The 26,498-nt window shown below is 41.4% G+C and overlaps 1 protein-coding gene across 2 annotated transcripts in view; it reads right to left on the reverse strand.

Moving 5' to 3' along the window:
• The window catches only part of TXNRD1 (thioredoxin reductase 1), a 41,535-nt gene extending 15,634 nt beyond the window's left edge, over positions 1-25,901 (reverse strand). Inside the window, exons 1-9 of one of the 2 annotated variants that reach the window (XM_030040378.2) lie at positions 25,807-25,901; positions 13,568-13,677; positions 11,253-11,375; positions 7,818-7,890; positions 7,584-7,703; positions 6,648-6,790; positions 5,188-5,303; positions 3,182-3,407; positions 308-400 (exon numbers count right to left, since the gene is read on the reverse strand). In XM_030040378.2, the coding sequence (XP_029896238.1) occupies positions 308-400; positions 3,182-3,407; positions 5,188-5,303; positions 6,648-6,790; positions 7,584-7,703; positions 7,818-7,890; positions 11,253-11,375; positions 13,568-13,677; positions 25,807-25,879 (1,077 nt within the window). In that variant the 5' untranslated portion in view covers positions 25,880-25,901. Of the gene's footprint in view, positions 1-307; positions 401-3,181; positions 3,408-5,187; positions 5,304-6,647; positions 6,791-7,583; positions 7,704-7,817; positions 7,891-8,350; positions 8,490-11,252; positions 11,376-13,567; positions 13,678-25,806 lie in introns of those variants that run through there. The other variant, XM_041129482.1, reaches the window with a different exon arrangement.
• Positions 25,902-26,498: the final 597 nt, after the last annotated feature.

Below are 26,498 nucleotides of genomic sequence, written 5' to 3' on the forward strand. Positions count from 1 at the left end.
ATCATTTATGACAAATATCCCACTGGGGAAAAATCCTGCCAGTGATTCCACATGACCAAGCTCATGTACATCCCTAAGCTAAGAAACAGGTTTCAAAAGCATGGAAGTGATTTGGCAAGGCACATGGGACTCATGCCCATGGATTCTGGGCATTGTCACATTAATTACCTGTTGATTGTGTGCAATTAGCATATTGTAATGATTAAAATAAATTTAAAAAATCTAAACTATGGATAAAAACACCCGACAAACTCAACAATAAATGGAAGGCTCTTTCATGTTCTTCCTGTATATAGACAGCACTCACAGTATTGTATTCCCCTTCAATTATTTGGTTCCCCTTTGTGGACTTGGCTATAACTTTCAATCTTCCAGGAGTTCCTTCCTCAATCTGTTCAACCTACAACATGGTGTGGGGAGAAAAAGAGGGGAAAAAAAAAAAAAAAAAAGGGTTTAGTTTCAAATAAAGATATGCAAATGTATCTTTGTTCCACCACTTCTTATCATTGAGAGTGTTTAACCATGACCTAAAATTAAGCATTTATTCTACAGGTTCATTTATTCTACATCTTTCTCTAGATTTGTGACTACTACTTGCATATTTAAACATTTTGGTTTATCTCCATGCATTCATTCTTACGACCAACACAGTAAGACCTCATTTCTGTTTATAAAAGTTGATTGATAGCTAATTTCTTGTCCAAGCCCACTATGTGAGCTGCTGGTATCAACTAAGGACAGAGGAGGTGAGGAGGAAGGGAACTCTTGCAAGACCTGGAAACACCATCAGACATTTTCTCCAACCACACCTAGAAGACCATCGTGCCTTCCACCCGTGGAAGCCACTGTCACAGCCCAGCCCTTAGCAGTACAGACCTTTGCCCTGTTTCAATGACATTAGTCCGACATATAAAGCTGCCATGGCCTTGCAGAAGAGGGCAGCAGCTGGCTCTAAATGGCTGAAAAACCACCATCAGCTTAAAAAAAAAACCTCTTCAGAGTTCCCCAGTCAGCTGAAATAAATATTCCTAATTTTAGCTGTGGATCCAGCTGCACACTCTCTCTCAAGTAATGCAGTAGCTTACTGTCTATTCTAGCAAAGCAAAAAAAAAAAAAGAAGAAAGAAGCAAAGGTGAATCTTTTTGCAGCTGTGCTCTTTGTTCAGAGTAATAAAAAAAATGAAGTTTTATTTAAAACAAAACCAAACCCAAAATACACCCCCCCATATACCAGAAAACAGTAAAGCAGAAAGAGCAGTGCCACTGGCTTTTTTTCCCTCAAACACTCCTTTTTCCTCGGATAAATAAATCGGCTAAAAAAGTGAATGGAATTTGAAGCTACATAGGTGGGTTATCTTTTGTCCTCATTAATATTCACTGGACTGTGAGGAAAGGACTCGATATCCTCAGCCACAGTCCTTCCCTCACCCTCCCAGGAAACAGCAAGGTACCCGGCTGCTTCCTACGGCTGGCTGTACATACAAGAGACATGTAAGTGTGCAACACTTAACTTAATTCTGGGAAATTTTAGTGTTCATTCTACCAATGAAAAAGTACTTTTCAACAACTGCCCTAGTTCCTACTTTGTGCTTAGAGACAGAAAAAGCAAAGTTTCTGACAAAGTTCCGTCTTCCTCTGTCCTTTTTTTTTTTTTAATTTAAAAAACACCCAAACCTCCTGTGCCATCCTACCAACTTTAAAGGATCACTGTGTTAAACTGCTCCTGTTCAAAGGCAGCATTATTTATAATAATTCATTTTCTGTCTTCAAACTTCCCAACAAAGGGTTTTAATAAGCACAACATGCATAACTTCAAAAACAATCTTTGAAAGAGATGAGAACACCTGCTAAAAACATATCCAGCAACTTAAGTTTAAGGATATTTTCAACTAGAAATGGGGCCAAAGATTTTATTCCCATTGAAATCAAAGACAGGTAGTGAAGGGACAGGGTAATATCCAGAAAATTGCATTTTGTGACTAGGGTGATGGACTGCTCTTTGCAGGGTGCATCTGCAGGTGCCCGCTTGACATTTAGTTGAAATGATCTGCTTGTAAAAACAGCTTCCTTCTTTCTCATCCCCCAGTAGAGCCTACAAAAAGCTACGTCTGAAACAAAAGGTAGATAATCATCCCTGCTTTTTATACAACATGTGATTTCTGCAACGCAACCATGCATAAAAACAAAGTTGCTTGAAACATCCACTTTGACTTCTCACAGCAAATCTCTTGCACTCTGTGAGAGAGGGTCAGATCCACAGCATGGTAACTGGCAAGAGCATTTTTTAAGCTACTCTTGATACTGCTAAGGGCGAAAATGAACAGTCTTCGTTCGATTTAATGCTTTAATCCCCAAAGTGTTAAACTCGGTAACACGCTGGCTTAACACCAAATTGAAAGCTGCTTAATACGTTATTTCCCATTTCATAATAATCAAGCACTAATTATTGCGAAAACAACATTAAGAAAAATACTGTTAGCACCCTCTGAAGTCTTCGATAAGGCAATCTTACATTAGAAAAAGCTCCAGAGCTTACCTAATCTACTTTTCAACCTGAATTTGCCTATACATGTACATAAATAGCTGCACAAGTACTCCTACTGAATTCAACTAAAATTGAGCAAATATTTAAAGGACTCTGCCAAGGATATAGATGGATACTTCTAAAGCCCATTTACTTTTCTGGACAGTCAACTGGTCCTGGGCACATAAGGCAGTATTTGCTGGCTGAGAATTTGAGAACTGTCAATGAAAAATATGACTATTTGTGATGCACTGGCCCTGATCTTACAAGAAACTATACATCTGATTAATTACAAGCCCACAAGAAGTTTCACAGATTTCAGGACAACTGCTGAATTTAAGCATATTCAACATTTGCAGGACCAGAATGAGCAGCAGTAACAACATTTTTAATGCAACGTATACTAACCCACCTGATTATAACAAAAACAATGAATTCTGGAAATTCACAAAATTTTAATACTAAGACTAAATTGTACCTTTCAATTATGTAAAATTTATGGACTTACTCAGTTTAAAACAAAAATTAACCCATACTATATCGTAGCAGAACCTGTATTGCAAATTCAACTTTCATATTCACTAAAATAATTTCCATCTTAAAACCTTATTACAGGTATATTGCAATCAACTGTAGTCACATATCACTTTGAGCCTACCTTGATTGGCACAAACTCCCTAATAAAGTTGATTCCATGTTCTTCCATATATTCGCCAATTTTGTTTGCAATATCCTGGTCAAATCCTCTTAAGAGGATGGATCTCACCATTACGGTGACATCTAATCCAAGACCTGCAAGAAATCCTGCACATTCCAAGGCAACATAGGAAGCTCCAACCACCAGGGTTTTCCCTGGACAGTAAGGCAGAGAGAAAAGATCATCACTGGTAAAAAAAGAGGGAAAAAAGAAAAAAGTTAGAGCCAACCAGAAGAATGTATTGTGCTTTATATTTATTTAATTTCTTCTGTAAGAATAGGACTTCATTCTGCTCACTAAAAAACCCAACAACTTAATTGTTTGGCAAGTCAGCTGGAATACAAGATCAATACATGACAGCTTAAGAAGTTCTAATAAGGTGTACACACAAAAAAAGAGGATGAAAATTCTGAATCACCACAAAAATGTTGAGGTTTTGGGTTTTTTTTACATAAACTTCAGAAAAATTGTTAAAAAAGATAGGTTGTCTTTTCTCTCTGAATCTTGCTTCAAATATTTTGCTGCAAATTTTAGCTCCTGAGAGCTAAAAGGAAGAGGAAGGTGTTCAGCTTTAAGATAAAAATACCATCTTCACTTCTTTGAAGACTTACCCTTTTGCTAAAGCATCATACACAGTGCCAAATACACACAGACAATAAAACAAGTTAAAATGCAAGCCACAGTAACAGGCAGAGATAGAAGTACAAAATTATGGAAAACATGTTTATTTGCCTGCTTTCCATTTCTTTCAACTGCTTCATGAAGCTACATCAGTTCTACCACACTTTGGACCTAGACTATAAAACCAGAGCTTCTCAAGGAAGCAGGCAATCATGGAGGCATCACACTTGCTCAGCAGAGACTTAGGCAGAGTTTAGCAATGGAAGCCTCCAAAGATTTAAATCTAAAGTAAGTGTCTCCTTCTCAGCCACCAACTGCAAAGGCTAAACAAAGATGCTCTCTGCAAATGCTGTGGTGGAATAAACTGTGATTGTGTAATTAAAGGCTACATCATAGTTCCTATCCCCCAGGGAACCCAGTGAAGATTACACAGACAGCCTCAATCTGATAGTCTTTAACTCTGGCATTCCTGACTCTTCCGCCTTAATGTTATTTTAAAGCACCACTTTACAGGCTATGCTATCTGTTACCTTTAATTTCACTACTACTTATTAGAAGGGAAACATACAACATGGTGTTTTGGTTTCATAAGGATTATGCCAGTTATTTATTTCACTGCTATAGGCTTGCAAGCCTGTAATTCCAACCCTTGTTTCTACATTAAGTAACTTAAAAGTTACTTTGATATGAAAACACATTTCATCTGCATATCACATTTTTTTTTGGTCAAAATTATGCTAGAATTGCTTGGTCTTATCAATTAACTAAACATTTGAAACTGCATTCCCAAAAGTTGAATTAACTTCACTGAGTAGCTGGAAAAAAAATTGGGTTGAGTTTCAAGACTGCCCCAATGAATACAAATACATTTCTACTGGCTTCACAACACCAACTGCTTTGCAACTCCCTCTTTCGTTGGTATTTGAGAGGGGAGGTTTCTTCCAAGCAGACTGTGCTCTTCATTACTGAAAAGCTTCAGTATGTGAACTGAAAGACCATAAGGAATAGAGAGGAAGTGGGTGTACTGGTAACTGGGGCAGAGCTGATGAATTAATTTTATGATGGACACAAACATGATTTACGGTATTCTCGGTTACTGCTGTTATCAGTCAGAAACAGAACCATCCTAGCCAGCCACCCACAGTCCTGTGGGGTCTACTAGACACCAATGTTTTTGGCACCTTAAAATCTGTCTATAGCTATTCTCCTGCACTTACTTTCCCCTAACAAAAAGTTACATAGGAAAGAAAACCAGCAACCAAGCAGCCCTGCTCATGCTTCACCACTTTCTCTTACAAGTAAAGCATTTACACATGGTGAATGATCATATTCCTCCCTGGTTTTACCTGCTAATGCAGTATTCCTTGTCTCCAGGTATACCCAGGTAGCGTGGTCGTTCACCAGTGGCAATGAGAAATCTCTCAGCTGTGTACAGCTTCTCAACTCCTCTTTTATTTGTTGCCTGTGGACAAAGTATTAGTCCAAAGTGAGTATTTCACAGTCCTACCAAGGGGAAAATTATTCTGTTTGAAAAGCATCTTGTGTTGGGCTTGCGTGGCAGTTTTGGTAGCAGGGGGGGCTACAGGGGTGGCTTCTGTGAGAAGCTGCTAGAAGCTTCCTCTATGTCCCATGGAACCAATGCCAGCCAGCTCCAAGATGGACCTGCCACTGGCCAAGGCCCAGCCCATCAGCGACGGTGGTAGCACCTCTGTGGTAACATATTTAAGAAGGGGAAAAAAGTTGCTGGGGGCACAGAATCTGCAGTGGTGGTAGCACCTCTGTGATAACATATTTAAGGGGAAAAAAGTTGCTGGGGCACAGAAACTGCAGCCAGAGAGAGGAGTGAGAACATGTGGGAGAAACAGCCCTGCAGATCCCCAGGGCAGTGAAGAAGGAGGGGGAGGAGATGCTCCAGGCGCCGGAGCAGAGATTCCCCTGCGGCCCGTGGTGAAGACCATGGTGAGGCAGGCTGTCCCCCTGCAGCCCAGGGAGGTCCACGGCGGAGCAGATCTCCACCTGCAGCCCGGGGAGGACACCACACTGGAGCAGGTGGGTGCCCAAAGGAAGCTGTGACCCTGTGGGAAGCCCACGCTGGAGCAGGCTCCTGGCAGGACCTGTGGCCCCGTGGAGAGGAGCCAACGCTGGAGCAGGTTTTCTGGCAGGACTCGTGACCCCGTGGGGGACCCACGCTGGAGCAGCGTGCTCCTGAAGGACTGCACACCATGGAAAGGACCCACGCTGCAGCAGTTCATGAAGAACTGCAGCCCATGGGAAGGACCCACGTTGGAGAAGTTCATGGAGGACTGTCTCCTGTGGGAGGGACCTCACGCTGGAGCAGGGGAAGAGTGAGGAGTCCTCCCCCTGAGGAGGAAGGAGCGGCAGGAGACAACGTGTGATGAACTGACCCCAACCCCCATTCCCCATCCCCCTGCACTGCTGGAGGGGAGGAGGTACAGAAAATCAGGAGTAAAGTTAAGCCCGGGAAGAAGGGAGGGGTGGAGGGAAGGTGTTTTAAGAACTGTTTTTTAATTTCTCATTACCCTACTCTGGTTTGATTAACAATAAATTAAGCTAATTTTCCCCAAGTTGAGTCTGTTTTGCCCGTGATGGTAATTGGTGAGTGATCTCTCCCTGTCCTTATCTCGACCCACGAGCCTTTTGTTATATTTTCTCTCTCCTGTCCAGCTGAGGAGGGGGAGTGATAGAGCGGCTACGTGGTGCATAGTTGCTGGCTGGGGTTAAACCACGACACACCTCTATTCAGAAAGTACTATAGGAAGATGCAGCAAACATGGTTAGGGAGTACCTTAACTGTGTGTGGCCCAACAAATTCTCCGTATGCATTCTCATACGTGACTTTCTTCTCTCTCAGTGCAACCCGATAGCCCCAGTTCAATGAACCAATGTAATTCTGAACAGATTCTGTCATAGTCATCCAGTTGTGTTCAACTGTTAGAAACAAGAGAGAAAGGTTAATCTTTCAGTCTGTGAGTTGTTCTTTTTCTATAGTGAACCTTGTATTCTCAGACAGATTTTTGTCATGACCCAGTCACCTTTGTCTTATTCCTTTTCTATTCCAGAGTAACTCTACTGAAATGCAAAGAATTGTATCAGCATAGGCAACATGAGAGGTCACAATGGAACAGATGAGTTAAAACATGGAAAATTTAGACTTACTGCATTATCAATAGTCTTCTATTGACACATGCTGTGAGCAGGTGACATTGCTCAATAAACGAAGACTATGCATCTCTGAGAGGTGCCTCTGCATGTTCCCCACTACAGGATTACATTCTAAATAAATTCCAGTGTTATAACCACGCACATTAGAGCTAATATGAAGTAAAATTCATCTTCTTATGTAGTAGTGACAGAGACTGAGGGAAAGGAAATCCTTGCATGCAACTATGAGGAAGTTTCTAACAGGGGACATTCTGGGGTATTCCTTTAGATGTTGTGTTACATTCAGGAATTGAGTAGTACCTTATTGCTTTTATTCACACAGCAATGTTATCATATACTAACATGACCAGAAGCTATTAATAAACAGATCAAATGCTGCAAGGCAATAAGCCCTGTGGCTTTAGACTTGAAAAGCCCTTAAGTTTAGGTGTAATCTCTCTGAAGCTGCCTCACATTGTTAAAACCAGCACATGCTTAAGTGCAACAAGCACCTGACTGAAAAGAACCTCTGGATTTTCAGCACAAATAACAAAACTGCAAAAAAGTTCTCCTCCTTTACCTTCTTCCGTAAACTGCCATCCAAATTTGCGCGAATCTTGCAACGCTTGTCCCAGTAAAGCTGCCTGGTGCATTAATTTTTTAGGTATGCAGCCCACATTTACACATGTTCCTCCAAGACCTGACAGAAAGGAACAGAATGTGTTTTTCACATCAGCATGGCTGATCTCAAAGGAGAATCAGAGTCTCCGTGTAAAGCTCCTTTATAAGAGGTTTGCAATGAAGAGAAATTTACCCCATGAGTTTCCCAGAGGTGTAGGCGTGACAAAGTCCAGCACCATCACTTTCTTTTCATATTTGGCAGCCTCCTGCAAAACAAATTAAATAAGACATGTATCTAAATATTAGAGGTTAAATTTGGAGTAGATAACATCATGCATTGCTGAAAAGCTTTGTGACTTTTAATTAAGTAATAATGAATGATTTGCAGGGGAACAGCCAGACAGTCATTAATCTTCTGAATTAATCTGTGCATGCAGTAGGAAAAAAAAAGATGAAAGGAAAAAAAAAAAGGCATTCATCCTGCTACACAACAGCACAGCACCAGCTGATACACAGAAGACTCTGGGAGTCAAACCTCCTCTTCTCTCCTTCATCCTGTCAGTTTGTTCACACTATTTCCCAACATGCCATTTACTTTTAACATCTTTAACAAATTCTTCATTAATCCAGTTTTTCCTTCAAAGATGGTTTCTCAAACATTTGTTTGAAACCACATCACACAATGACATAAGCAGTCACATGGCCAAGCATTACAACAGTGCTTATCCAATCTTTTTTCTTGTAGTAGAATGGAACACTCGATTTTGAGTACAATCTGTAGTTGTCAGGATCACCTCTTGCTCTTCAAGCTAGTCAACCTGTGGCAAGTTGACTTTACTGTGAGGGCGTGCAGATGTCATCCAGACTAGAAAAATGATGGTTTATTTCATATTTCCCCTGAGAAGTTTCATTAGCAAATCTACAATCAATGTGTGTAAATGATACCGAGAACTGGAATTTCTATACTGATTCCATTGTTCCCTTTGTGCTTTTTAAGAAAAAAGCAAAAACTGACAGCGGTAACTGGTACCACAAAAAAACCACTTAAGCAAGGACTACATAGCTGAGAAACAAAACTGAAAGATTCCCCCATGCGATGCAGCAAAATAACTTTGATACTTGGAGTAACCACAACTGTGCTGCATCACACGATGAGTTCTTAGATATGTAAGCAATAACAACTATAGGCACAGGATATTACCCTAAGGCCTTGGGTTTGGTCTGGGAGGAGCTGGACAGCTTTCAGCATTATGCTACCAGTAATACTTGCTAATCCAAATAGTTGACAATCAGAATGTCAATTTTAAACGTATCTTACTTCATGCAAAACAAATCATATTTCAAACAATGCAGGCTGTAGACACCTTTGGAAAAATATTAATGTACTTGATCTCTGCTTCTGACAAAGGTCAAGGTTGGCCAAGAAGCTAATTTCTATCCATTAGTAGCACCTCTGAGAAAGTTCCTCAGAAAGGTGCTTAGGGACTCAGATGCATTATTAATGCTCCTTTATAATGACAACTCTTGTACACAGCTCAAAAGAGCTTTACTAGTGTTAGCTAACTAGATCACATGGATTCCCAAGCTTACAGTCAGCTATATGCTCACATAATACAGCACAGCATTGCATCACCACCTCACTAGAGATCACAAACAGATATAACCACTTCTGCAGAGCGATATGCCCACAGTAACAAAACCTGCCCTGTAGGCTTTCAAACCTTATTGGGTTCAGTGTAGTGCGGCATGAACACAACAAGGTTGCTTAAGGCTGGAGCTGTTCTGTGTGAACTGATAGCAGTGGCCTGGCGCTTTGGTCTGGGTCTGCGGTTGGGTTGCACAGAGTCAGCCTGGCAGCGTTTGCACTCACCGTGGAGACATGCCTCCAAAATAACAAGCTCTGAGCACAATACAGAGAGAAAAAGGAAGACGTGCACACAAAACTGCATGTGTCATACTGAAAAGCACACATTTAATCAACCTAGTTAAACTGCTGCAAACCTGAGTGTAGATACCTGGAACTTGGTATAAGAGCTGTGTAGTTGGGATTTTTTCCCTTTTGTTTTGCTTTTTAAAGCACTGTTTGTTAATTCATTTAAAAAAAATTGAATAATCTAAGTCAGAAGTTTATGCATGTAAAACAGTTTCACTTCAACTTCATGAAACTGATTTGAAATACACACATTACTACTGACAGTGATGTTGACTTTATTGATCTACTATCTTCTGCCCTACTCTACAATCACTTGAGAGCACTAAAAAGCAATATACTTTATACGCTCAGTTGAAGGAATAAGACAATTTGTCTTCCTAGCTACACCTTTTCTGTTCCACAGCTGAAAAATGATGCAATAAACTTCACTGCTATAGCTTCACAATGTAGCATATGTATACAACAAAGCAGAGCAGTCTCCTTATGGAAATTTCAACAGATGGCTTTTTATTACTGCAAACTGTTTTTGCATTACTGCAAGCTCCCTTTTACTCTTGTAACTCTTCTGTTCTAAAACATCCCTATCCTCTGAAAACCAGCGTCTGCTTCTCTTTGCAGGTTCTCAGAATTTTTATAGATCTTATCTTCCATCCTACACCATGACAATAGTGCCCCTATTGATGGGAAAGCAGTAAACTACCAAAATAGTAGGTTATGGACATATGGCACATTACAATCCACCACTCAGCACCGCACTCTTCCATTATAACAGAAGTTCTTCTAAGGGACCAAGGTTTAGTGTGAATCCAATGCTACGCTAGAAATATTTTCTCCTCATTTTCTTTCACTCCTCAATGACCTCATTCACTTCGAGAATAAAATAAATGCCTCCTGTCTGGAAGAATAATCCAGCTCCAGGTCTTGAGCAACAAAACAGTTTTATTTCTAGGAATACTCAATTCACTTTCAAATAGTTAATTCTACCACAGCAAGAAGAGGCAAGATGTGCCTAACTACTGATGTAAAGGAGAGTTACTGACTTACATTAAATTTCAGCAAGTTTCAAATATTTGGGATAATGACAACTCTAAGAGCTGGTATATTCTGCACCACTGTGGATTCTTTTAATTAATTCTAGATATGCTTCTAAAAGCAATATCCTAACCAAAAATCATAAATTATTTGGCTACAGGCAGGAAGTACCAGACCCTAGAAATGAAGGGTGAGATCCTAACTCTGCTTAAGTATAGGCAACATCTCCATTTATGCATTGTCAAGAATTAGAACAACATACATAACTATTTCTGAATAGATATCACTTTCAGATAAAACTAGAAACCTCCTGATGTTAATTTTTAATAGAGAACTTTTTCAATTACAAGCTGAATTTTAATTCAACTACTAATAAATACCATTGAGATACATCTACCTGCTCTTTTCCAACAGCATCATCTCCCATTAGTGGGGACCAAGTTTCATTCTATTAAGAAGTATACCATGACATTTTTATGTTTTTCTTCTTCGGAACATAAGGAAAAGAATATTGTATAACTGGGGCTAACATCAAAAGAAATCCCACTGATTAGGCAGAAATATTATGCCCCTACACTGTTAAAGATACCTAGCTCCAAGACATTAAGGATGTCACCTGCCTACGTACAAGGAAAGTATAAATCTGTATTTTCTCTCTCATACCTTGGCAGCTGCCAGACCACCTGAGCCCCCACCAATGACAATGAGATCATAGTCGTAGGCATGCGGCACCGGCGTATGCCCATTCATTTCCAGCAGTTTCTGAGGCTTGACTTCCTTATGTGCCTGAACAGAGAAAACAAAAAGGATTAGGGAACATTGAAACATTACCCACACTGCTCAAAAATTAGTATTTTCAGTAGCAAATACTGTGATAAGGGAATATAAGCGCATCTGAATTTTCTGAGCTCTGCTTTTAATTAGCTTTTTAAAATCTCCTCTTAATCCATCCTTGAATAGGTCAGTATCTATCAGATACTGAACTATGAATTTTCTTGTTCATTTGAGTCCTGGGTTTCCTTGCAGAGCTTAGTTTTCCACATCAACGCAACTCCAGTGCCTCCTCATACTGTGTACTCCAGGATGAGATACATACCTGCTGACACAGGCATTCCATTAATTTATTTTATTCTTTTCATCTGCCCTGGACTTTCCTAATTAGTGTTTTTCCCCTTCTCCTGCATATATTAGTAGGAAAATACAACAATCATATACAACATTGTAATAATCTGCACTTAGCAGCCTTACCAACTGAATGAACAGAACTGAAAGAAGAAAAAAATTTACGAAAACTACATTTTTTAACATGCCTGTGTTTATTATTGCTTTGGTTAAGCAGTGCAACTAACTTTGGCGCCAAACGGATCAAGCGTGATCACTACAGTTTCACAAAAGAGATTTTTTTTTTTTAATCAGATTACTACTACCACAGAAAAACAACTCATAAGTCTAAAAATGCATTTTGACAGCTGTATGCCACAAAGAACATTGCATTGTCTTCATATACTCTTTCTAAAATGAGTCTTTGTACTTCATTTGCAAAGCTCCAATTTATCAGGGCTTCGGACCTTCAAGCCTTTGGAGTTGCTGGCAAAATTCTCAGCACCTCTGAAACTGCAGGACAAGATCCTGAGTGAGTAAAAATCAGATTCCTTGGCTGATGTAAACCAGAGAGTATCAACTAAAGTCATGACAAAACTTTTAAGACCAAAAAAGTAAATAAAAAACTCGGTCACTTTACAAATCTGCTCGCTTTTATTCAAGTGTTTCTAATCTGCCTAACTAGGTAGAACTTGATTCAGTGCTACTGGAATAGCCATGGCAAATAAAAGGAAAGAAAAAAAAATAAAGAAGGTCCCCTTCTCTTTTCATCTTAATTTTGTTTTGCATTAAGCAGCCCTTTGTGCTCAATCCATTCTACTGTCACCTTCCTCTGAGGTTAGGTTATTCCCTCTGTACGTATAACTGTGTCTACCCTAGAGACTGCTGCCAGTGCAGCCATATCACTGACAAAAATCCCCTATCCCTCCAGCAAATTACACAGCAATGTCAGCAGAAATTCAGACTGTGCATCTGCCTGTAGAAAGTTCCATTTCAATAGTATTTCATAACCCTGGGTGGCATGTTAATAGTAAAAACAAAACCTAGAAAACACCTGTGGCTGTTGTGAAGACATCCAAAAATACCTCGTCTTCCTTCCTCTTCTCCTGCTGCACCACACCAATATATAACCCTACCACTGAATCTACTTTGCACTTGGTTGCCCTTTTTTCTATTTTTCTAACATGGCCATTGGCCAGGCTCAAACTTCCTACTGCAATCACAGTAAGAGTGAAAAAGGAGCATATATTGTGTTATGATACGCAGTTTCACTTTATTTGTATTTAGGGACATAAAATTAGAGAAAGTGCCATTCTTTTCCAAAGCACACCTTCTTGTTTGCTCAGTGGGAACAGGATGGTGTGAAGCTTAAGGGCAGACTAACTCCCACAGTCATCAGACCCAACTACCAAGAACAGTATCTTTTTGATGCATATAAAGAAACCACAATACCTACTCATGAAATTTGCTTAGATCACTACTTCTATCATGCTACTTTTTTTTTTTTAAAGAAAAATGCTTTATGTTTTCACACGGATTAAGAAAATTCAGCTTTTATTCCCTACTGTTTGGTTCTTTTTTCATTAGTTCCTCATAATCATTCTTCATGAAAACACATTAAAAGTTTAGATCACACAAAGTAGCTTACAACCTTCTTCTCTGAAACCACCTCCTAGAATCCCACTCCAAAGCGTCTGGGATCTTGACAAGCTGTTTCCCATTTACCAGTGAAACTTACTCAGGAACACGATCCCATCCTGAGACTGGATCTCCTCCATTCTTCTCCTGAGAACTACAATTTTTAAAAGAAAGCCTACATTCTTATTATTTTTCAATGTCAAAACTAATTATAGACTTTAAAATGTATCTCCCCCTACCTTTAAAGTTTTCTCATGATCTCCTATTTGCTTCTCCTGTACAAAACCAACTGGCTGTGAAGTTTCTGCTGTCACTTCGCACTGCCCTTCTTGCAGGTTCCGTGCTCCCTCTGTGAAATAAAGAATAAAATAACGTAGTGTCTGGAGAGACGTCCTTTATGAATGCTGAGCTCCTCAAGCGAAATTGTCTGGGGGAGTGGCCTGGCAGCCTCATCGCTTCCTCATCAGCGGCATGCCTGTCTCAGGGGAGCGTTTCCTAAGGCGACTCATGACTCATTTGCAACGTTAGGATGACTTGCCATATTTTTCTCTTTAATAAAATCCCATACGGGAGTTGGCAGGGATTTCAGTGCTTTTTTGCCAATCTAACGATATGCTTGGAACAAAGCAAGGAAATAACACTTGCTGTGGCTAAGCCTGAAACTTCAGTCTTAAAGGAAAATTATCATTTTTACCTTTCTTGCCCAGAAAGCGATTTACTTATGCTGATGTGCTGTCATTTTTTTCTCATACTTTTGAAACTGAATTAAAAGTTTTTATTTTTCTCCTGCAATTAGCTCCCTGGAAACTTCTTTCAGTTCAATTTTTTGATATAATTGGTTTTTTCCATGCAACTCTCCCCCCCAGTAATTTCTGCCATATGGTATTGCTCACACTATGAAATCCTCTAAATAAATGTATTCAAAAGTCTGGAAAAGATCTGTTTACCCACTGGTCATAACTGATTTTATATCTATATTGCAGATATATGTATCTCCAACAGAGAAGGTTAAACATATTAGTGGAAAGGAAAAAATTAACATCTTTACACACGGTGATAATTTATTTGATATGGCATCAAAAAAGAAAAAAGAAGAAAATCTAATACTTGATTGGAATCCATTACCAGCTCTGCCTTCCTCCATATAACTGAGTTACATTAAGCTTAATTTCCAATAAATGGGTCAGTACACACTTGTTTGTACTTAATCACATACATACTTTGCACTGCACAACCAGCATTAATTAGCAAACTCTGACACGTGCACATACTTAGACAAACAGCCATACTGAATGTGTATACATTCCTTGGGCACTGAGCCCACAAACCTGAAGAGCATTCACACACACGCACACAAATGCAAAAAGGCAGTCACTGAAAATTGGTCTGTAATCTTGTCGTCTCCGGTTTCTTCTCTGAAACTTGGTGATAAAATTCCTTTATCTCACAAAAGTAGTGGGAAGAGTACTTTGCTGATGTTGGTAAAGGGATTTAAAGATCAGAATCGTTACACAATAGTTAATAGTAGTATTAGTGATGGATAATACTTGGCCTATTCTAGCTTGGGGAAGGAACGCAGGAATTAATCTGTGTATATACACATGCATGTAAAGAAAGAAAAGCAAGAACACGTTTTGAACACTGGTCACAATCTTCACAAAGGAGAATTTTTTTCTTCATTGTATTATCAAAGCTACAGTCCTGCATGTACCTGAAGCAACTGAAGCCTTATATTTTACGCCTATAACAAGTTTGAACAACCTCAGGAATGTTCACCTAAAACTGTATCTTCAATGAGATAAAAATCTAGTTGTTAGACAACACAGGCACTTACATAGACATCTCTAATTATTTTCAGGTAGATCTGTGCTAGAGGTGCCTAGCTTTAGCAATAGCCCCAAAACCCAAAGGCAACCATAACCTCTGGCAGAGACTTGAAAGAGTTTGTACGCAGGCTGCTGCTGCTCGGGGCCTCTCCCTTGTTGGTTCGGGCAACCTGCCACAGGCAGGATGACAAAGCAGAAAATGCTCCGCGCGTCACGTGCTTCGTCTCCATAAAATTCCATCCATTAACGGCAATTACAATAACCCGCAGTCCTGGTGAATCAATACTTTCCAGAAATCAATCAGCAGATACCTTTTTGCAGAGTGAGACTGCCAAGGAGAACCCGGACCACGGAACTGCCCTGGATAACCCTCCGTGACGTAGCGGTGAGGAGGACTCTTTGCCTGGCAGCATCAGTGTCACTTCAGCAAGACTGTAGCAACTCACAGCCATTGCACGAAGATCCAGTCAGGCTCTTACCCTGCGCTACCACCATCTTTGGCTTTTTGTTAGTCCCAGTCTAGAAGATGGTGGCTGTTGAGTGCTACCTCCCCTACAACCTGCCAAGTGCTCCTTGACATGGGGTGAACCGATCTAACAAATCACTACTATCAAAAGGGGACAAGCCTACTCTTTTCCACCACACTGGGTTTTTTTTCTTCTTCTTGCTGTCTGCATACTTGGCACCAGCTCTGACAGCCAACAGACCCTTACATGAGTTAAGTCAACTCACTAACCTAGGAGAAAACTAACCCAGGAGAAGAAAAGATGTGGACAGTTTCCCACCAACCTAACAAGCTCAGCCAGCTCAGGGAAGGATCCTGTGAGCAACCGCAGCTGGTGCCAGGCAGAAGACATAGCCATACCGACCAGCAGGGAGGAAGGGAAGGCAGCAGCATTTCTCTCACTGGTAGCAGCAAAACTGCCAGTTTTGCTCAGCAGCCTGTTAAACCAGCAAAAAACCCCATCTTTTTAGAAGTTACCTGAAACCATTTCTGAAGCAGACTACACTAAGCCTCACTGGCACTTCTTGAGCAGAGAGAAAAAAAAAAAATACAGTGAAACAACTATGGTATTTTTAATCTATATCCTTCCTTATTGGAGTGAGCTTCCTCACAAACTAAAGTCCTCCCTGGTACCAAAGCCTCTGAACTTTTGACTGTCGGTTGTGTAACTTCTGGTGGGGGTGAAAAAAAGGCACAATTGGGTTTCAGAAGGCCTTGACCAGGCAGGAATGTGACCAGCCCAACACAACAGCCTGGAGCAGCTTCGTGAGCAGAAATGCTCCAGGATAAGAATCGCCTTACTCTGCAAAAGCATCCACCCAGGGATCCAACAGGCTGCCTAGGCAGGACGTGGGGATCCATGGAAAGCACCTGCCCTTCAACTACTCACCATGAAGGTCTGTAAGTGGCGCTTCAAGGCAAAGGTCTTCGCTGATTTACCTAGATTTTCTGTATCACGTAGAAGGACATTATCAACAAGAATGAACTTCACTTTTTTGACAAACAATGCAGTTAAATAGCTGTCTACTCCAGTAGTTCAGAAGATGCCTCTAATTTTGTAATGCTTATGAACAAGAATGTAACTTGCTTTACAGCCTTATCTTCAGGCATCTGAGAAGTACAGGCTATTTCATATGACGATGAATGTTTACCTCACACTCAGGTGAGCTTTTTAGGTGGAGAAGCTTTCAGTTTTTCCTTCTCCTAGATTTGCTCATTTCTGCCCTTTCAGCACAGGTCACTACCTCCTCTGTTGCGTAAACTCAAACATTTGGAAATGATGGTAAAGAGCCGTCATCCAGATTACGACAAGGGAAAAACCCAAGCCTTTAAAATACACGCCTCCAGCCCGGATCATATCACAGATCCGTGCTGAGACACTGCTTTACAATCAGCTGAACTGACAAAACTGAGAAGGAACGGAAACCTGGGCCAGGATGCAGGGAAGGACGAGAGCCTCCTAAACTGCCTTTGCCCCTACAGGAATCACAACACACCCACACTCCCCTGAGGGCCAGGATCAGTGGGTAGAAATTGAAAAATAATACTTAGAAACTTTGGTGTAAGTTAGACCTTCAACCTACCTCACACTCTTTATTTTTTACTGTGACAAGAGACACAGTGCAGCCTTACAGCTAATCAAGAGAAGCAACGGAGTTGGCTATTGTAGATGATGTGTCAGGGCTTGCTTAGATAAGGGCTGCATGTGCTGTGCTCTAGTGATTCTAGGCAAGAACCACTGGTACCTTTGACAGGATAAACTAGCACAGCCCTGTGGCTATTCTCTTTCTTTCCAAGTGCTGATTCAGTGCTTGGCTGCCCTGTCAGAGGAAGTATAAAGATAGCTTGGAGGTACATTTGCCTCCTCACCTGAACTCAGCCAAAGTCTGAGCCCATGACAAGTCAGTAATGTTAAGACAGGCCAACTCAAGATAATTTACACCCACAGAATTCAATGCTCACTGACAAGCGCTGTTAATCAAGAGTGAACCACTGGTGTCGCATGAATGCTACTTCTGAAGGCTGGTATATGTGAGCCTTGAATCCTGCCGTCTACACACAGGACCAAGATATATGTTACACCCAATTACAAGTACCTCTAGCCTTCTCTCTAAAATTAGCTACTTGTCCTTAACTATGTGTAAAGCACCATGTGCTAACACTGCACAGAAATTATACAGCTAGAGTAAAAATTTTACTTTCCCTCCTATGTTCCAATATTAATAAAACAAAAACCAGAAGGTGAAAAACCCTACCTCAGAGCACCTTTTGCACCTCCTTACATAACCAGAAGCTTGCAACAGTTGTATATACTCCATATGGTTCATAATTTTAGCCTGCAAGGAAGAAGTTCCATGGTGAGTGGAACAAATAAAAACACCTTACCAATACCACAAAAACATGCGTCTTTCCCAGGGCTAAAGGCTGTTTTTTCCTAAAGAATCTCACTGTCTGCATAGGCAAGCACTGAGGAAGGAGAAGTTGAGAAAGACTGAGCTATGCACTCAGTCCTTAAGACTGCTTGCTTACTTGTCTGGTGCAGTTCAAGTGAAAAACAAAGAATTTCTGAGCATTTGAATAGCTCCTTCACCTGCAGAGTGCACAAACATTAACAGATGAGAGTGAACAGCGAAATCACTTTCATCCTTTTCTCCCTGGACCACAGGTCTGTTTTGTTACCTGCTGGCTTCCCACACATGCAGTCTTCATGTAGCATAAAGAAAGCATCATATGCCTAAACCCAGAAAATAGCCTCGATGCTCCTCTGGTTCTGCCAGTGACTTGCCTGACATATTGCTGAAATGTCCAAAAGGTGTTGAAGTGTTTGAAATTATTATGATAAGAAGCATCCCATCAGAAAGTAAATGCACAGGTCTTCTTGGCTTTATGCTCTCTCCATGTCTGACCAAGAAGCCCTTGAAAACATTGGTGAGAGTTAATTCATTAAGTTACTGCATTTTTCTTAGCAATCCCTGACTATTGATATAAATGAGAGCAGATCCAAACCAGCCCTAACTTCACTAAGAGACTGGTTGTGTAATCTGGCTCACTGATACCCTTTTCTACGCTCATTTCCCTAAGCCTACTGAATTAATGAACAAATGTGAACAGGGTGTTTCATACGTTTGATTCTGACTCGCTCTCAAATTCAAAAACCACCAACCTTCAAAACTGACAAGTAATGTGCATTTTCGTAAGAAATCAGAAGTTTTCCGAACTATGTTATTGCTTATTCAGTGTGTTGCTGCAAAGTGCTTTAGTTTTCACTGTATTCTCGTTAATCTGCTTTTCATATCCAAGAGCTCAAGATTTCTTCCATTTAAATAAAGTGTAGCTTGAATGGGATCAACATCAAGACATAATGTGGGATAACTTCACTTTGCACTTAGTTGAAACAGGGTACACAAACAGAAACTGGAGGGCTCTACTTTGGCACATGTTTCTGTTAACAGTCCTGGACTGCAGTCTGTAGTGTTACTCCAAAACACCCATCTCCTTCATGAAAACATAAATTCTTTTTTACCACAGCTATTTCAGTATAAAAGGCATTTTAAAGCCTTTTCATAAGTGGCAAAACACATAGGTACAAATTTTCTTCTGGGAACTTTTCAACCTGAGTGTTAAGTTCTCTAAGCCAGAGCAGGAAAAACCTCATCATTCTCAGCAAACCAAATGCAGTTAACATATGAAAAAGGCAGAAAGTGACTGAAAGCTTCACAGTGCTGTTTTCTCAAAGGCCAGTAAAAATCTACTGAGAACTTTCAATCTAAGCTCTACATAGCAGGGCAGGATTACAAAACAAAGACAAGCCAAAGAAGAAATACTGATGGAGGAATGATAAATGCCAGATCAAACAAAAGACAAACTTTCAAGTGACATCTACCTGAGGGCCTGATTCAAAGCTCTCTAAACTCAATGGAAAAGCTCCCACCCAAATGAAGGCCTTAATCGACAAAAATTCACTCCTTTCAGCTCCATTTTCTAATGAACATCTGGGAACTGACTCAGCAGCATCCTCCAATCTGCTTTTCACTCAAGATGGGTCAGCACTGTGTTTTGAGGGCTACAATCCACCACCTTTGCATCCAAGAAGAATGAGAAGACTTGCCAACGTAGGGCAAGAAGCTCAACACCAAAATACCTCCTTCTCAGCTTCTACACAACCAGGCACTCAAGCTCATAACCTGTCACATCTTGGTAGCCTACAAAACGGGTTCTGAAATTGGCATCAGTTCCTAGCAAAAAAAGTAATTCCTACTTCCAGGCATTTCTTTTCCTTTTGCTTTTCTAAATATCCATGCAGCTACCACAGAAGTCCAACCGTAATACGAAAAAGTATTTTACTTTACTGATTTCAACAGGGACATCATTGTACTCCTTGGCTTGTTATGAAAAGTCCTACAAGATATGTTTCTGCCATAATAATTAGGGAACTTGAAACCCCACTCCAGCAAGAACCAGGCTTTCTCGTAGACTTTCCTAGTAGTGCTCTCCCCAAAGCCCTTCGCAGTATCAGACAATTGGTACTTGCCCTAGAAAGTCTTCAGCCTTTACTCTTATTTATTTGTTTACAGTAAACCATATAGGAATTAGCCAGGTTGCCCTAATTAGCACTAACAGGGATGTTTTCTGTGAGCATAACATCACAGGCTGACCTCAAATATTTCTAGAACATCTACAATACAAACTCTATTGGCTTAAACAGAACAAGCTGTATAAATTAAACTTCAGATTATCTCCTCCTCAGTAAAGAGGCAGGTAATGCTAAATTAATTAGGTGTCTTTGACCACTTCCATTTTCCATTTTATTTCACTGTGAACTAAATTAACTAGGTTATGAAAAACTTAATGTAAAGCTGCTCTGCCTCTGGAACTGTAGTAAAAGCTGTAACATCTCATATAAAGATTTACATGCAATCGTTATGGAAAACATCATCTTACAATACCGGTAATTTTAACATGGATTTTTGCCTATTCCCTTCCAAAGTCACCGCTGCTTTTGGATTTACCCATATTAGTATAATGCTTTGTCTAAGCCAAATCAAAACAAAGGAAGCTGATTTCTGGTATGACTACCCGTAGGTGTATCACGCTCACAGTGCCATCCATACTGGCTCACCCTTCATTTGGGATGACCTGAAAAAGCTGAGCTTCCTGATTTTTTTCTTGACATTCCTGCAGCCAACACAAACCTGTGGCTCCCACAAACTGTGATTAATACTCTCATGCTACCTTTTTTTTTTTTTTCCTGGTCAGTAAATAAACAGCTCTCTGACAAGAGGAGGAAGTATCACCAGTCACACTTGAACAAGTGTGGCACACCTGAACAAGTGTGGCACCTGAGGCACAGAGAGGTGAAACAGTACTCAGCAGGGCTGGAACAGGATCTCCAGGTGCTGGTGCCATTCATTAGTCCCTACCGCCATCGGACATGCCTTTATTGTCTCTACCACAACTAAAGCCATTTATTCATTCCCACACATCTCTTTGTAATCAGGGTCGCATCTGAGTCACAGAGAACATAAAAAAACAGTGCAAAACAGCTCACACACAATCAGTTTTTCTGTCAAACAAGCCAATATTAAAAGTGAACATGGTTAAAGGAAAACAAGCTTTTTGCAGGCTATCTCCCAGAATGGGCATGAAGTTTAAGGCAGGCACTGCACCGAAAAAAGTACTTGGCTTAGAAGCCTGTGATTTTCCCACCGCCCCCAAGCAGGGCTTTTTTAAGGGGTGGTGGTGGCAGTGGGGGACACGACACTTATTTTACCCCAGAGCGATCAAAGTTTCTTGTCTTTGAAAAACAAAAGGACTTGGGTGGAATTATTTAATCCTGCTTGTAACAGCCCAGCAAACAATGACATAGCATTTTTACGAGGTGAGCGAAGCAAGATAACCTACACAGGTCATTGCCCTCCAAACTGTCTTTGCTACCTAAGCGATACAACAAACCAATCTGATGCACGCAGCTTCTGACAAAGGTCTAGCTGGAAACAGTTCTGAAAGATGGGTGGAAAACAGTAAGTTACACTCTTGTGAGCTAGAATTACAGCGATGTGCTTGCTTTGTGTCAGGCTGTGCAAACAGCGGAGGAGTTAAGGAAGTTAAGAGCTTCCTTCCCACCATACTGGGGATGCCACGCCAGGACACAGGCGAGGTGACCGTGCCAAACAACACTTTCTTCTCCGAGCAGCTGACTCAACAAGTGAAACAGGCAAGTTTGCTAGAATAGAAGATGAAATGAGATGACATCTCAGTTCACTATGTAAAACCAGTTCATTAGCAGATTCTTAAGAAAAGCTAAGGCTACACTAGACTAAGCTACTATTATTTCCTATGGAAATAGAAGTATTTGCATGCTTTACTTACCTCCTCCCTTTGCATTTGTATCTCTTTTATGCAAATACCAGTGCTGGGTCAGAGAATGTTGTAACAGCCAAAAATTACAGGAGGTCTCACAGTTCCACAGGGTTTACCGTAAATGAGTCCAGCCACATAATCAGCTGTACAAGGCACACACAGTACATATAGGAAAGGCAATATGCTAAGGAAAGCAACAGCTGTGAGCTTTTTGGAAGAAAAATAGAAGGTAAAACCAAACTGAAGATGAGGAAAAAAGAGATGGCATCAGATATAGCTTGGCAAGTTAGAAGGTGGCTCTTGGAGGAAGACCTACAACGTGACACCGCATTCAAAACAGGAAGTTACTGAAAAGTATGAATGAGGAAAACATGAACAAGCACTGGAAAAGAATTTCACAGTAAATACACGAGTCAAGATGCTGCAGACTGGAAGGTAGCTGCATTACAACAAGCAGGTATCAAAAACAGAGGAAGCATCAAAGAGAAAACTTTCTCAGGAGGCAGCAGTGGTAAAGTGCTCTCACTTTAAATCAGTGGGAAAAGGAGAGCAAGTTACCGATTCAGCACACTGAATAAGCCACAGTGCACAATTTTATCTGTTATTTGGTTTGTTTTCTACAAGCACAGTCAAAACGATAGGAAGACACCCTACCAAAGTATGTCCAAGATGGGCTTAATGGAGGAACAACATTCAGACGGGAACAAGCGGTGAAGTTTTATCTCCAAGGAAGTCTTGAAAATAGAGAAACCATAACAATGGACTGGAAAAAAGGGGACCAGTACCATACACTGTGAGGGCCAAGCACTGTTCCCGTTCACAGCAGAAATCAAGAGGATGGCATAACTGTTAACAAGGGTAGAGGAAGAACACGGGCAACCACGACACCACCTCCAGGAGTCAAGTCCACTCTACTCCTCTCCACAAAGACCGCTGTGACACATCTGTTATTGTTACACCTGAGCAGTTCACGTGTAAATTATACAGTCAAAACATTTGCAGGAAATACTGCAAAAATAAAAATATTTGGGGCCTCGTTACTCACACACTAACCACACACAAATGTCAATGCAGCTTAATCATCATTGGTGTTTGTACTCCAGCACAGAACTAGGACCACCAAAGTGGAGCCCCTGTTATTCTATCTCACAGTTATGTTGTATTCAGAGGCTCTCATATTAGCACTAAAAATGAGGAGCAATGATTTTAAAAATACTTTGTTAATTCACTTTGTAGAATCCAACCCAAATTTCATTCCAAATCTACTATAACTTTCCAGGCCCACCAGTGAGCGTGTGCTGTGTCCTGAGTGCCCAGTCCTGAACGGAGCCGAGCAACTTCAACTTACATGAAAAGTCAAACTGAACTGAAAACACAGCCGCTCACAAAATTCAACTAGCATGAGGATCTGGGGGAAAAAAAGCAGCACTCAAGGTGATACCAAGGTAGAGTCCCACAGAAACAAACAATATCTTTTATAAAGGAAAAGCTGCAACCCAGGCTGTCTTAATTCTGAGATATGTTAAGTTTACCCCTTACTGTATAGCTTTGCTTTTTCTCATTAATCCTTTCTGCAGTAAAATGCGTGCTTATAATACAGAAAAGTAGTACAGAGAGAAATTAACAAAAAGAAAAAAATCAGGAAAAGCATTATCTTCTGAGTTATTTCCAATTTTCATACCTTTATGCCTGCAAAATGTCATAAATACTATATACGCAAAACGCAATGTTGAAGTAAACTGAATGCTATTTGAAGATTGTAGGATAACCTTTTTGAAAGCACAAGCTAAGGACGAGAGAATGTATTTAATAGCTATGTTATGCAATATATATATATATAGGCACTTTATCCTAACATTTTTGCTTTTTCCTCTGCTAGCCACCATTTTCCTTGCCAGTTTTGCTCATTGCCAGCTTGCTACTGTTTGCTTTTTTTAAACATCCTTAGATCTTACAGCGAATTAATAACTCTGAATGTATTACTCCCATTGACAAAATGATGGAAGGGTGGGAACAGATCCAGAGAGTAATTAAGAAACTCTTACAGCTAAGAACAGCCCAATTTCTTCCTCTTACTACATACATAAGTTTAAATTCGCCTTGTCCAAAAAAATGTATGTAGATATAAAAAAAACCAAACTACTGCCTGGTATGACTAACTATAGAAAGGGGTTAATTTAAGATTGTTCATGTTTTAAGAGTCAGTTAAACAATGAGTAATTAGCTTATTTGAATTATGTCTCAGTTTTAAAGTAAATTACGTATCTCTATTCGCATTTCTTTAACTATTTGGTTTTAATCTTCTATTTAACCTCCTCAACAGCACTTGCAACTCCCTTCATCTCTTGTCCTTGATACTAAAAACTTTGACTTGTTCCTTCAGGAAATGGATGTTGGGTTTCAGATAATTATCCACTGGTACGTGGCCATCCCAGAAGCAAAGCTGCATAGCTGCTGAAATATAAACCTTGACGTCACAGTTTAAACCAACTTGCCTGAAGAATTACTTTAAGATGCTGCCAGAGTTGTAGAACGGGCAGCAGGGAGTAGTAATGTCTTAAATTGAAAAACCAAAGATACAGCAGAGCATATAAACCAAAGCCCAAACAATATGTTCTTTTAAGTCATTTAGCCTAAATGAGTCAGCTTCATAAGGCTGAAAAAGCTCAATGCAGGCTTAACTTCTGAGTTTGTGTCAGCAGATACGTTGTCGTCCAGAGGAACTAGGTCTGGGTATAACTCCATAGCAGTTTAGTCTGCCCCAGACTCTATGCTACCACACCTGCATAGCTTTCAGTACCTGATTTAAAGCTAAACCGAGTACTTCTAAATCATAACATGGTGGTGGCAGCATTAGGTAAGGGAACTGCTGTGGGTTAACCCTAACTGGCCTCAGGGTGCCCTGAAAATACAAGGACAACTGGACTCTCTTGACAGTGGTTTGAGTTTTCTTTTTTTCCAGTCCTTCCTGTTAGGGTCAAGGAACATCCAGTGCTTCCAATGCCAAGTTTTTACTTGGACTGGAGGATTTTATGTTGGTATAATTGAAAGATACTAAGCAATATAGAGCCATAATGATAAGCCTATTTCATGAGTTTTAACTCATGTTATAAACCTCATCTTTGTATTTGCCAACTCCTGCTGCGCTCCCGCCTTACGCAAATTCTTACTGCACAAGCATCTTTCTTCTTTGTTTGCCAAGTCTCTGACAATTTCCATTCTGCATCATAAGACTTAAAATATTATGCAATACCTTAAAGCTACCAAGGTGCTTTAGCTTCAGTGTTCCCAAATTACTGCACATATAGAAACACCTTTAAAACCAGACCCCTTTCCCAAGAATTAGGCAGGCCTGAAAACACTCCTTCAACAGCAGATGCTCAATGAAACACTACATCCCAAGAGTGCTGTTTCATTTAGGCAGAACTGCTGTACCGTGCCAGATGTAAGCCTAGGTTAATTTTCAGGCATTCGTTACTTCGAGCTCGTTATTTCTCTTTTTCTTTTTTTCCGCCGGGTTTTACAGAGACAGCGAGAGCACGGTTAATACTATATCCAAGGAGGATCAGAGACCGGAGTCCTGACTCCAAAGAGGTACAAAGCAGGCAGCCCACGCTCACGCCGGCCGAAGGCACGTTAAAGTTTTCCTGCGGCGCGGTACTCCCGCACCCGAAGACGCCCGGCCGGCAGCAGGGCGGGGGGGGGGCCCGGCCCGGCCCGGCCGCGCCCCGCTCCCACCTCCCGGCTGTTTCAGCGGGAAACCAAAGCCTCCCGCCCCGGTGCCTACCTGCCGCCCGCCGCTCCGGGCCGCCGCCGGGCGCCTGCCGCACGGCTTTGCTCTTGCGCAGGGCGCTGCCCATGGCGCGGCTCTGCGCGCAGCCCCCGCGCGGCCGCCCCTTCCTCTCCGTCGCCACGGCGACGGACGCGGCCGCGGGCGCAAACCCAGCCCCGGGGCCGGCGCGACCCCTCGCGGCTCCCGACGGGCTCTGGCGGGGCGGAGCGGCCGCTGGCGCCAGGCCCGGCGGGCGGAGGCGGCGGCGCGGCGGAGGGGGCTGACCCGCCCGGCGGCGCCGCGGGAGAGGCCGGGGGAAAGGCGGCTGCCGGCTCGGGGATGCTGGCGTTGGAGAAGCCCCCGGGAGGTGTTTCAGAAATACGTGTTCTCACAACTAATGGCTCATACTAAGAAATCCGTGTACGGGAAGAAGACGCTAACTGCAAGAGGAACCGCGTGGGGCAGAAGGTCGGGTGAGGCTTCTTACCCTGCTCCCTCTCTGGACGCGATCTGGCCTCGTTATCTTAGGGCGCTGCCCAGGTCGTGGCCCCATCGTGGTGGCTTTCACACCAGTACGCGGCAAGAGGAGTGCCTGCCAAGAGGGACACAAACTGAGAAGGCACACGGGGCAAGATGTAAACCACCAGCAAACCCGCACACAAATGTCTGCTGTTACTACTAGTCGGCTCCAATTTGAGCTTTCTTCA

The sequence above is a fragment of the Aquila chrysaetos genome, chromosome 17 (assembly GCF_900496995.4).
Source record: "Aquila chrysaetos chrysaetos chromosome 17, bAquChr1.4, whole genome shotgun sequence".
Lineage (NCBI taxonomy): Eukaryota > Metazoa > Chordata > Aves > Accipitriformes > Accipitridae > Aquila > Aquila chrysaetos.